The sequence below is a fragment of the Magnolia sinica genome, chromosome 2 (genome assembly GCF_029962835.1).
Source record: "Magnolia sinica isolate HGM2019 chromosome 2, MsV1, whole genome shotgun sequence".
NCBI classification, from domain to species: domain Eukaryota; kingdom Viridiplantae; phylum Streptophyta; class Magnoliopsida; order Magnoliales; family Magnoliaceae; genus Magnolia; species Magnolia sinica.
Window position 1 is genome coordinate 32,552,695 of NC_080574.1, and position 13,648 is coordinate 32,566,342.

Consider the following 13,648-nt stretch of genomic DNA (forward strand, 5'->3'; position numbering starts at 1 on the left):
CGATTTGCGTGATACATCGATTTTAAGTTTTGATGGTCCAGATTATCACTGTCTCCAATAGGGTCTTTTCTGATCCATCTTGGTCATTAAAGTGTTCGCGACCCACTCTACATCAACTTTTGAGGGTAAGGGCATTTTATTTATTTATTTATTTATTTTTACTTTGATGCCATTTGGTAAAATGAAAAATACGCTCTAAAAATTAAATTTTAAAAGCGCTTTAAGTATTGAATTATAATTTTAGTAATATTTTAATCAAAGGTGAAAAAAATAAAAAAATTAATGCATCACCACTTCTTACATTTAGCCTTCCGCATTAAGTGGAGAATGGGATAGCCGACCAATTAACTCATGTACTTGATAAGTTAGAATTGCAATATGAGTAATTGAATCAGTAAAAATTATTAAAAATATCAAATTCTAGCACTTAGTACTGAAATTAAGTTTTATCAAATGGCCCATTTGATACAACAATGTGTCTAGCATAGCATCCACCCAGATTTTATAATCCTTCTCTTGGGTTTGAGGCTGGGCCTATTCAAACTTTAGATCTTATTGGGCCAGGTCACAGCCCATTGACAGCCCTAGTTGGATGGGCTTCCTCCCATGAATCACTGGCTGGATGTTGTTTTTATGCCAGCTGAATTGTGGGTCAGAGAAGATAATATCTGGTATATTCTGGTTGGCTGTCGTACAGTGCTACATCTACGGCCATCCACTGTAGGTGAATGGATGAGATGGGGTTTCAGATGGGCCACATTTGGGATTGATTGGAAGCTGATGTTAGTTTAAATTTTAATGTATATTTGAAACCTATGATGGGTTATGAAAGTAGAGGAAACACAGGTGCAGAACTTAGAGCTGGGCCTGAACCAACTCGACTCGCCTAACTCGACCCGTTCAACTCATTCGGACCCAAGTGGTAAGGATCATCCAACCAGCGTGATTTCTGAGTGCACTCCATCCATGGTGAGGCCAGCTAGATGAATGGCACGGATCAAAAAACTTTGTGGCCCTCAAGAAGTTTTCATCGGCGGGCATTCAATCCCCACTGTTTCCTGTGTGTGGTCCACTTGAGCTTTGGATATGCTTCAATTTGGGAGCATGTCCTAAAAATGAGAGGGAAAAATGGATGGACGGCATGGATAAAACACATACATCATGGTGGCCCGTAAAGTCCTTACACCACGTACCTACGTGCAATCCGCATTCGTCATTTTTTTTGTCACCGGACACACGTAGAGGCGGATTGCGTGGGATATGGGGCCCCACAGAGATATACCTGTGCCGGGGCTGTGTGGGGCATGGAAATGTTCGTGAGAAATCCACTCCATTCATCTTTTTTGAAAGGCCACAATGGGACTACTGTTAAAATCAGGAAGATCCAAAACTCAGGTGGGCCACACCAAACGAAATAGTGGGAATGGAAACATCCGCCATTGAACCATGATGTATATATTGCATCCAAACCGTTCATAGGGTTATTACCAATCAGATAAACTGTAGAAACAAATATCATCCTGATACAAAACTTACGTCACCCCAGGCGTTCAATCCCCACTTTTTCTTATGGTATGGCCCACATGAGTCTTGGGTCTTCCTGATTTTTAGATTCCTGTCTTATAGTGGTCTTGCAAAACAGATGGACGGAGTGGATTTGTCACACCACAAAGCCCAATATCTCTGTGCCCGAGTAAGAGGCAATCTGCTCTCGCCCGTTATTCAGAAGAATACCATACAATGTTTGGCCGTCTATGCCACCAAGGAGGCAAGGACCATGGTTCAGCCATCTGAAATGTTGATATGGACCGTTGATACAGGTCATTTCTTACAGCCTCCTTGTTGGCCGTTGAAAGATTAGGACTTTTACATTTGGGAGATCTTGGCGCGGTGGACCCTAGGAAGTTTTTAACGGTGGACGTTGAATCAAACACTGTTTTCCTGTTGTGTGGTCCACCTGGGATTTTGATTTGCTTCTTTTGGAGCTTATGCCTAAAATGAGCTGGCAAAATGGATGGACGACGTGGATAAAACACATACATCATGATGGGGCCCACAGGGCTTTGATGCATCATGGTGGGGCCCACAGAGCTTTGACACCAGCTAGCTGTCTGGTGTTGGGTCAGTGGCCAAACCTCGTCCTTAGCCTTGCATTCATCGTGACTCGTAGAAGGCGCTGTGATGAAGGGGACACTACATCCACTGCTGCCTGGTGGCACAATAAACTACAAGAGCTAGATGACTTACCTCCTATCTCCACCGTACAAGTGATGAATAGACGTTTACCACAGTCAATCAGCGATGGCCATGCTGCAAACATTGCACCTGTTGGACGATCCTGACCGTGCGATCAGTAGCCTTAAATGGCCTATTTAAACAAATGGCAGGCATAATTTTCACGAGTGGGCCCATATCCCGTAGCCCTATGTAGTTGATGTGTTGAGCCTAAGATTTGCCACCCATTTCCCACATATTCCTCAGATGTAACATATCTTAATCCTTCATATGCAGCTAGAAAGTAGACAGCTAAACATACAGAAATGGTCCACTGGACTCAAAAACAAATAGAGATTGAATGGTTAAAACTAGATGGGTAATGGGTCAGATTTGAGATAGAAAATGTGGTGCATTAAAATAAATAGGTTGGGTTCAGGGCTGAACCCTGCCCATTAAAATAAATAGGTTTGGGTTTGGGTGGAGCTAAATGGGCAATGGGTCAGATGATCCTGTCCAACCTGAAAAATCCAAAACAAATTAATAAATAATAAATAAATGCATGCATATAATATATGTATGTTTGTATGCATCCACTAACTGGATCACCTCATTGTACCACCTCATTGTACCTTTAGCCCTATTTCCATTATTAAACCTAAGTTTTATTGTGTTGAGTCAAGTCGCCTTGGTAGAGCCCGACTAAATTATAAATAAATGAGTTGGGTCTTAGGGCCATACAGCAAGGGCTTGCAGGTCGGGTTTGAACCGGAATCTTGGCCTCACCCAGGCCATTGCCAACTTTAAGCTAACACTAATAAGGTGTGGGTACTTGCCATTGAGCACCACGTGGATGGAATTTTTGTGGGATGCACTCTCTAAGGTATGCTGTCTCATTTTCACCTTGAGACCCAAAAATCAATCAGCTTTTAGTCACACCATAGTAAATAAGTAGGATGAACATCCACCACCATTTTTGTGTAGGGCCCACCATGGTCTTTGTATGTCATCCAATCCATTCATCTAATGAAAGGATTACACGAAAATGATTCCAATACTTAGATGTACAATATTTGTTAACACCCATTTTCGGCATCTTAACATGGGCCAATCAAAGGGTGTCACGTGTTGACACCATGAAACTAAAACTGGCGCAAAACATACTCTCACCCAAGAGTATTATCATGGCGTTTCCTTTAGCATTACATACTCCGTTATAAATTACGAAGGCATAAGCCCTTATGCCTGCCTTTTGAAGAACAAAATAGCATAGGCCATGTGGACGCGATTATCACGCCCATTAATGAGGCAATGTGCCCACAATATCTATAAGAGATCTGTCGAGAGAACATATCTTATCACGAATCTAGTTATGATCCTCTTAGTAAGGCCATCTCTCATAATCTTTTTAAAATGGGAAATCTTTCTAAAGATGTTTAGGGAGATTGTAGCGTTCCATCAGTTTCTAGAGATTAGACCGATGTCCAAGCAAATTTAGTAATGGCTTGGATCCAAATCGGAAAAGATAGAACTATCGGCTTGATCAGGTCTTTATTCTCAAACCTTAATCAGAATCAGGAAAATGAGAGAACTAGATCCAAAAATTAGTCTAACCAAACCCCAATAAAGGGCTTGAGAGATCTTAATGCGATGGGTCATGTCCATCTACTCCCTCTAATATTTCAAACCATCAAGACGATGGGATCCTGTGGGTGAGCAACCTAAATTTCTTATAGAGGTCCCTATCGGATCAGCCCATGAGGTTCTCAAAACCTAGTCTGGTGGCCCATATCTAGAAAACCGTAGTGGTCACAAGCTTAATCTTTAGTGGGCCACGAAGATCTTTATGACGGATCATTTATGAGAAGAAGATCTGGCAAGTTAACATATTCGGATCGAGTTGAGACTTTTTCTTTCCAATACAAGCTGACGGTTTTAAAGATTCTCATATCTAAGCTAGCGATGTGAACACGAAAGATCCAAAAACAACAAGAAAACCTTAACAAGGATTTCACTGCCTTGATGTTCTATAAAAGGAGCAACTGAAGAAAAGCTTGGACCCCTATGTCAAACAAATCAGTCTACCTTTTATTTATCTTTCTTTTCGTTTTATAGCATAACTTAGCTTAATTTAGCTACTGCGTAGCGGCTCTTGCTAGAGTGACTTAAGGATAAAGTTAGTATTTCTGCAACCATAAGTTGTAGATCATGATATTCTAAGTTCTGATTTGGTTGATTACACCTGCTTTGATTCGTCTGTTCTAATAACTGTATAATGTATTTATTTATTTTTATTTTTGTTTATTCATTTGGCTGTCTCGCAAGCTAGCAGTTGTAAATAAAAATAATTTGAAAATACTTAACGATGTTGACAACACTTCGCTATATTTTCTTTAAATGTGTATCTTTGTTCATTTGAGAAATGTTTTAAACTTAAAGTATTAGTGAAAGAACAAATCCTTAATGCCATAGGCTTATGTTTATTGTCACAAGGTGAAAGAAAAGTCATTCAGAAGGATTAACATCCTTTCCTTGCACTACTTGCTTGAACGAAGCGTGATATTAGTGGTCAAGAGGACTCTTAATCTTTTGTCCCGATCTCTAAGCTGTTCGTCTTGGTGAAGGGGACACCAATAATTCAATCAACCCTTGAGTTAGGAAGACTTTGGCATGCTCGCATATCCTACTCACATACACGTGTATCCAATCTAGACCCTTGGTCATGTGAGTGATCCTGTTTAATTGAATTAGAGTGCAACAATACCAAGGATGGATTTCATGCACCTAGGTACTTAGGTGAGGCATGCAAGAGTTTTCCATTCTCTATCCATGTAGGTTCTTATCATATTAGTGGCTCAATATATTTCCCATTTTTTCAAATTAAAGCCTTAGTGGTGTTTCATGGATCCGAATGAAAAGAAATGAAGGTCCAATATCAATTAAGAAAGGACAATTATTGATGGCTAGGCTCTTCCAATCAAGTCGTGTAACACGGTGTTATTGATTTTTTTTTTCTTTTATACACACCAACACCATATAGTCACTTGAACCCATGACTTTAGTGTTAAAACACACTCCATTTACCACGAAGCCATGGGCTAGAACTCTCTTAACTATTATTGATTTGGACACACACTCTGATTAGACTCCCTATGGCAATTAGTAATAGTGCAAGGTTATTCCATTCATACCAATATAAGAAGGGACTTGCAGTAATACAAATGAAAGATGTAACGGTAAAACTATAAAAAATTATATAATAGAAGCATCAATAATAGGAGACAGAGAGTTCTCTCACATTTTCCAATTTAAGGGGGTTTTCTAATTCTAAATTTTCTCCATAGTTATTCTTGTATTTTCCCTTCACTTCTTAAAATAACAAACAAGGTAGGTGAACCACATCACAAGAAAGTAAAGAGCTGCCAACATGGCACCCATTTGACCTATTCTACATTGAAGAGGTGCCAATGTTGAAAAGATCCAATCCATGTGAGAATTGAAAATTAGTTTTGTATGCCATATCAAACATCATTCCAACTGAGTTGCATAACCCCATTGTACCTTGTTGGGCTGTTTTAGGTTGCTATCAAACAGATACAGTCATATCATTTATCTACAAAACTAGTTTGTATGAGGCAATATGTATGGGTTTGGAAGAAATTTTAATCTTCATTCAATGTACTTGGTGGGTTTTGACGTGACCCACAATTAAGCCCGACCTATTAATTAGGCATCCCATAGGTGCCACTAAATAAATGTCATTGATATATCTTTCTTTCTTGCCCCTCATTTTGTCACAACTTTTCTCATTGAAGAGCGAGTTAGCCTAATTTACAAACCATGTCAAAGGTTGGCACACCTAATGAGCTATAGGTCCCACATTCGTGCGCCTAGATACACCTCTTCCATATCTCTTTGGGGCTATTAATTAAAACGGTCCTCAATTATGACGTAATAGAGACATTGGCATTATATTTTTAACCTATATCTTTTTTAGGCCCCTCGTACTTTTTAACTCTTTTTTCCTTTTGAAGAAAATGTATTTCTATTAGTTGTCCCCTTCATATGGCAGAGCTTTTCACATAAGTCAAGAGGGCCTTTTGAGAACGGAGATGTGGGCTCCACTAAATCAACGATTGAGGCCACCATAAGCTGATCTAATCCGTTCACTTTAATTGAACATCTGTGAACCCAAAATAGGGTTATTCAGGAAAAAAAATGGACTTGTTTGTGGCTCATGACTGTATTAATATTATGAATTAATTTTAAACTGTTTCTTCTGGTTTTGTCCATCCGTGATGAGTTTTGCCCTTAAACTTGGGCAGATGACATGAAATTAAAATTCATTTCATGTGGACGAGTTGGATCTACTAAAAGATAATCCAGTGGGGCCCACACAAGATATAAGATGTGTTTAATAGGTGGGTCCCTTACGCGAGAAGGCTATTTAGCCTTTTTTTTATGAGATGTGACCATTTTGGCCGTTAAGACCGTTGCCACATTTGTTGCACCCACTCCGGCGAGTTTCTGAGTGTTTTTTAAAATATTTCCGACCATTCTCCGACATATAAGTTATAACGACTAAAAGTAGGTTTAGGTTAAGATAATGATGACTTTTATATGTTTTTTGTTTGTAGGTATTAATGATAAGAGTTTCTGAAAGGGTGGTGGTTTTCTTTATAATTGTTTTTATTTTTATTTTTTTATTAGTATGAATAGTGGGAGTTTGTAAAAAGGATCAATTTTATAATGGATGAATATTGTAATGAATGAACTTTAAAATGCAAAAATATTTTAATGAATGATAATGAATGTTGTAGTGGAAGAATGTTGAAATTGATGAACAATCATACTTGTCATAACGATTCGTCTAATTAGAAATCCACGGTCTTTAATAAACTTTGGGCCTACTTTTTGGCAATTAAAATGGTGTCCAAATGAGATGATTTTAAATCCATTTGAGAGTTCATCAAATTTTCTTTCCAATAAGTATAATTAAGATCACAAAAATCGGACATGTAACAAGGAAGTTATGACTATTTTCGTCTGATCGACGATCCATAGTATTTATCAGCAATCCATAGTAAGTATCGGCAATCCATAGTGAATATCGTTGGTCCTCACCGAATATCAATAATCCACAATTAATATCGGCGATCTTCAATCCACAGTAAATATTGGTGATCCTTGCTGAATATCGATGATCCACAGTGAATATCGGCGATCTACCATACAACATTTGACCATTTAAACATTCTTCCATCTCAACGTTTATCTATTACAACATTCATCCATTTCGACATTTATCACGTTCATCCATTACAACACTTTTTTATTTCAAAATTTATCAATTACAACATTGTTCCATTATAAAAACTCAAATCTTTCATAAACTCCTACCATCATATAAAAAAAAAATTATAAAGAGAACCACCACACCCTAGTCCCATTTTCACAAAATCTTACCATTGATACACATTAAAAAAAAAAAAACATACAAAAGCCACTAGTATCCTAACCTAAACTTACCTTCGATGATCACAACTTTTATGTTGAAGAGTGGCTAAAAATCTTCAAAAAAATATTAAGAAACTTGCCATAATGGAGGGAATGATTGAAAGCTGACCGGAGTGGGTGCCACAGAGGTGGTAAGAGTCATAACGGCCAAAATAGTCCTTTCCTGTAAAAAAAAGAAAGAAAATGTTAAATGACCTTTCTGTACAAGAGACCCACCTATTGAATTCATTCCCCATCTTACATGGGCTCTACTAGTCTTGTAATAGATCCAAACCATCTACATGAAATGAGTTTTAATTTCTTGTAATTTTTTCAAGTTTGAAGGTAAAACTCATCATGGATGGATTATATTAAATGAAATGGTTAAGAATTAACTTATAACGATTATACAGTTGTGGTTCACAGACAACTCTATTTTTTTGAAATGACCTATTATGGGTTTATGTCGGTTTAATTAAAATAAATAGATCAAATCGACCAATGGGTGAACCTAACCGTTAATTTAGTGAGACCTACACTTCTATCATCAAATGACACTCTCGACTTCTTCACTGTGCAAAAGGACGACTACCGACGGACATTATCACCATAAAAAGCTAAAAAAGTAGCCATGAAGCTAAAAAAGTAGCCATGAAGCTAAAAAGATACGTACTAAAAATCTGATACCAACACGTTTATCATGTCATTATTGGAGCTATTTTAATTAATAGCCCATTTCTATTGTGCGGTTGAGCAAGAGGAACGAGTTTCGAAGGGTCACCTCTCTATAGTACACGTGGCAGGATATATTTAGAATCGAATCCGATCGTGTGCATGGAATTTGTCTCAAATATCACACTTATTAGACAGGCACGTCCATCTAATTTATGGCCATTGAAACCATGGTGAAAACAAAAACAGTGGAATGGACGGTAAAAAAAGAAATTAATTGGATTATCCTATCGGTTTTACTTTTAACACGTAAGCCATGCATCTTACATTGGTACATGAGTGTATCCTGGCACTGTCTCCCATTGACACGAGCCCTATGGAGGATAGCTCTACCATATTCGGCTTCCTATTTCCTTATACAAGTGGACTGGCATCACCATCACCTCCCATGCTTTGCCTGGTGCCTAAGACACCAATCTCCTCTTCCTCTTTCCTTATCCAAGTGTACTGTCCTCACCATAACAAAGGGGATGAGATGCTAACCGTAGATTTGTTCGTGGAGTTACCACGTTGTATATCCTTCATCCAAACCGTCAATCAGGTGAAACTCATTAAGATGAAGTACAGAAAGCGTCCTGATACAGAATTCAGTCAGGCTACGCTAGGAAGCAATTCTACATTGTTTCCACTCGTGTGGCCCAAATGAGTTTTTGATAGGGCATATACTCCGTACCTACCGTACAAATAGAGATGGACGGATTCGACTTCCCATGGACAACACCATTGACACGCAGAGATTAGGTGTTTTACGTGGAAGATTCCGCTTCCCTAATACAGGCGCGGATTCAGACATAACCGTGTCACGCCAGGTCGCGACCGTGGACCCACTTTGATATATGTGTGGTAGATACACGTCGTCTATTACTATTATTATTTTTCTTTTTGCAAGTTATTGCTTATTTTATATGGTGGGCTCAAAACTGAAGTAAATCCAAATATCCTACGGACTGCATGACAGAAAATAGTAGTGATTGATAATCAAAAACTTATTTGAGCAACGAAAAATTTACATCAAGATGGTATATGTTTTCCGTAGATCTAGGTGTGTTTAGCCTTATCAGCAGGTTGCACGGAAAATAAACATTATTGTGCGCCTTAGGAGGTTTTTAATGGTAAGCGTCAATCATCACTGTTTCTTATGGTGTGGGACACTTGAGATTTAGATCCACTTCAGTTTTGGATTCACGATCTAAAATGACTTAAGAAAACGGATGGACGGAGTGGATTATACGAAACGTACATAAAGGTGGGCCACGGTCATGACCTGACCGAACTTGGTCCGGTCGCCACCTGATTGAATCGACGTCCGTAAAATAACTAGCCACCTGAGCTTTTATCACGTGGTTCTTCGCGGGGCATATGGTACGACCGAGCTGTACGCTTAGCTGGCGATCGAGCTGTTTTCCCAACGTCCGCCACGTGCCAGTAAACCCTCGCATCGACCGACTACTTCCGGTCGCCGAACGGTAGTTTCCATTTTTATGTTTTTCATCCTCACGTGAATCCCAGACCCCACCGTCTCTCTCCATCCCTCCCTCTCTCTCTCCCTCTGGAATCTTCCCGAGGGACCTCCGTTCGATTGGCCGGAAATCCGACTTCTCCGGGCATCGCATGCCGGCGGCCGGAATTCCGTCGGCGATCACGTTGTTTGGCGTCAGAATGGCGTCTGATTGGTGGGAAGAGGTGAATAACTCCCATATCTGGCAAGACCGGATCTTTCACGCCCTCGCTGGACTCTACGGATTTGTAGCTGCTGTCGCTGTGGTAATTTTTGTCTAATTTCGTTCTGAGATATTCAATTTTTGCATATATATATATATATATTTTGGTTAATTTTATATCTGTTCATCTCATGTTAGGTTTTATTTTTTATTTTTTAGTTTTTTTTATTTAATTTCATGCCGTAGGAATTGGTAGGATTTGAAGGTACGGTTTCGAAATGAAACTGTGAGCGATTACAATTTTCAATATTTCTTGTTAGCTGTTTAGCGTTAGGGTTTGTTTCTTTTGATAATCAAGTATGGGATAATAAAGAAATTCTATTGTAATATCTTTAATATCATATTGCTGCTATAATTGCAGTGATGATGCTGAATTTGATGAGATTTTGTAATTGTCTGATGCAGCATAAGTCCAATCATATTTGTGAACTGTCCCTAAAGTGGGCCATCTATCCACACGTGTACCCATGCATGTGGTATTTTAGCAGAATGTATGGAAACCATATGGCTCCTGTGCCATATGGTTATGTATGGATGCCATGATAAAGTCTTATGCATGGTACCGTATTTCCTTTTTATAAGATCTATTTTGGCAATTTGGTAGTTTTTGGATTCTTTCCTTAGGGCCTGTTTGCAGACCCCTAAAAATGAGTTCTTCTCATTTTAGTTAGTCATAATTATGTATTAGAGATCATACATATGAAACACACTTTTGATGGTAAGTTAAAATAAAATTCTGCTGAGAAGTCTATCCTTGCATGCAAGGTATTGCATAACAGTAATTGTAGCTGTAACACCATCGTTACCATTACAATATGGGCCATAACGGTTGTTACAGCCCCCATAATGGCCATTATGGATATATATATTTTTTGAAAAAAAACCTATTTTGGCCCCGAAACGGACTGTTGCAGGCCAATTTTTCCGTAGTGGCCATTACGACCCTGAAACGCGTAATGCTTACCACGACTACCATTACGTTTATACCTTGTTTGTATGAAGCGTGAAGTGAAGCAGCAAAATTCTGTTAAGAAGTCTATAGTTGCATGCAAGGTATTGCATAACAATAATTGTAGCTGTAACACCACCGTTACCATTATGATACGGGCCATAATGGTTGTTACAGCCCCTCATAACGGCCGTTATGGATATATATTTTTTGGAAAAAAAAGCTATTTTGGCCCCAAAACGGACCATTACAGGCCAATTTTTCTGTAGTGGCCGTTATGACAATGCATAATGCTTTCCAATACTACCATTACGTTTATACCTTGTTTGTACGATGCGTGGAGTGAAGCAGCAAAAAATTTGGGTGTGGGAGTGGGGAAGTGCCTGTTTCAAAATGTTATCAAGTGCAGAAGGCTAAGAAGTGGAAGTGGGAGTGTGTTTCTGAAGTGTTAGAGTTGTTAACTTCTACACTCAGATTTTATTGTTTTTGTGTTGTTTGGAGCTCTGAGTGTCGTACGTATTATTCAATCTTCTACACCAGTTTCATCAGGTCACATCTTGCATTAGTTGCTCTTAGGGCCTTTTTTATTTTGCAAAATTTTGTGCCATTTTTTCTGCGGTCCTTTTACAATTTTTCGCAACTTGACTACTAGTCCTTCCTACCCTTTCTGCAATCCATGTACCAAAAAAAAAACAAATGAAAAAAAAAAACCATTTCCCCTATTTCCATGTTGCCTTACAGCCTTGTTTCCATCCAACGGATGGTCTCTATTGTGGGGAAAACCGAGCTGGTCCCTCACATGTGAAGAGCCACAGTTATCTATAAGTGATATGCCTCCGAGCTGAGGAAGACCCCCCCGAGCTGGGGTGATCGAAATCCAAGCAGAAGGGCCATCGACACAGGACGAGTAGTTCCTTCGACTCGGAAACAAGTTGCCAAGATAAGCACTTGGAGTGTAGAACCTTATTCGGGTTCGGGGCGACTTGGCCGAGCACTTGGAGTCATTCAGAGCATGGATAGAGTTTCGCGGTGCTTTCGGACCCGTGATGTGCAGGGCATTCTCCTTGACACTTACTGGGGTAGCTCGGAAGTGGTATATAAACCTGAAGCCGAAGTCCATCGGCTCTTTCGCCTAGCTCAGTAGGGCCTTTGCTACGCAGTTCATCGGAGGCAAAGATATACACAAGCTAATGACTCACCTCCTTATAGTAACTTAGAAGGATGACGAGTCGCGGAAAGACTACATCGTCCAGTTCAACGTCGAGGCTATTCTGGTAGAGGACTACTCCGATGAGGTAGCCCTTACAGCCATGGTGGCCGGGCTTAAACGTGAGAGGTTCCTATTCTCGCTTGGCAAGAACCCCTTGAAGAATCCGGCCGACTTGACGAACCGTGCCCAGAAATACACCAACACCGGGGAATTGATTGGCCCTCGTAAGGATGCCAAGGGCGAGAGTAACTCAGTGAAAGACAAAAAGAGAAATGAGGCCAAGGAGGGACCTAACGCCAACCTCAAGAGAGAGAGACGATGACCAGGGTGGCGCTCCTCGGGTCCCCTGAATCCCAGAGAGCCGGTTTCACCAGTACACTCTATTGAACACCATGCTAGAGTAGGTGCTCATGGAGGTCAGAGAGAAGAGAATCCTGAAGTGGCCGAATAAGATGAGGGCCACTCTAGAGAAAAGAGGTTGAAATACTGTCAATTTCATTGGGATCACGGCCACAACACGACCAATTGCTTCAGTCTCAAGGAGGAGATCAACTCCCTCATCCAGAGGGGCTATTTGTGCGAGTTCGTCGCTAGGTGTAGAGAAGATCGATTAGCTCATCGGCAGGAGCAGCAGGAGGAGCACAACGACAATGAGCCTGTTGGGGAAATCCGCGTCATCTTCGGCGGACCCGCCGGAGGAGGTGACTCGAACCGAGCATGCCGAGCTCATGCTTGGAGTGCGAGGCTCACCGATGAGGTCCATCAATTGAACCTCACATGTCGTCCTGGGAAAGAGCCTAGGATAGATTCATGTACGATCACCTTCACAAAGGAGGATGCGAGGGGGATCCAACACTCCCATAGCGATGCACTCGTAGTCAACATGACTGTGGCCAACCACAAAGTGCATCGGATGTTGGTTAACATAGGGAGCTCGACAGACATCCTATTTGTAGCTAGCTGTCTTCGACAAGATGGGGATAGGGAAGTCGAGTTTATGGCCTATGCGAACCCATTTGCTCGACTTCACAGGAGAGTGTGACCTCAGAAGGGAGCATCCTGCTGTCGATGACAGCAAGAGAAGGCCCCAAGTAGGTCACCACCATGGTAGATTTCCTCTTGGTGGATTGTCCCTCAGTGTACAATGCGATTTTGGGCAGACCATCCTTGGACGCCACGCGGGCTATGTTCTCCACCTATTACCTGTACATGAAATTTCCGACTGAGCATGGGGTCGATAAAGTCAGGGGGGACCGGCAAAAGCCTGACAATGCTACTTGACAGCTCTTCGAGGAAGAGCGCGATAACAGCGGGCGATGTAGATCA

At 40.5% G+C, this 13,648-nt stretch overlaps 1 protein-coding gene across 2 annotated transcripts in view; it reads left to right on the top strand.

Annotated features, from left to right (window-relative positions):
• Nucleotides 1-9,947: 9,947 nt before the first annotated feature.
• Nucleotides 9,948-13,648, top strand: part of LOC131236912 (tobamovirus multiplication protein 3-like) — a 30,381-nt gene continuing 26,680 nt past the window's right edge. For both annotated transcript variants that reach the window (XM_058234444.1, XM_058234445.1), the window contains exon 1: nucleotides 9,948-10,206. In XM_058234444.1, the coding sequence (XP_058090427.1) occupies nucleotides 10,054-10,206 (153 nt within the window). In that variant the 5' untranslated portion in view covers nucleotides 9,948-10,053. The remainder of the gene's footprint in view (nucleotides 10,207-13,648) is intronic.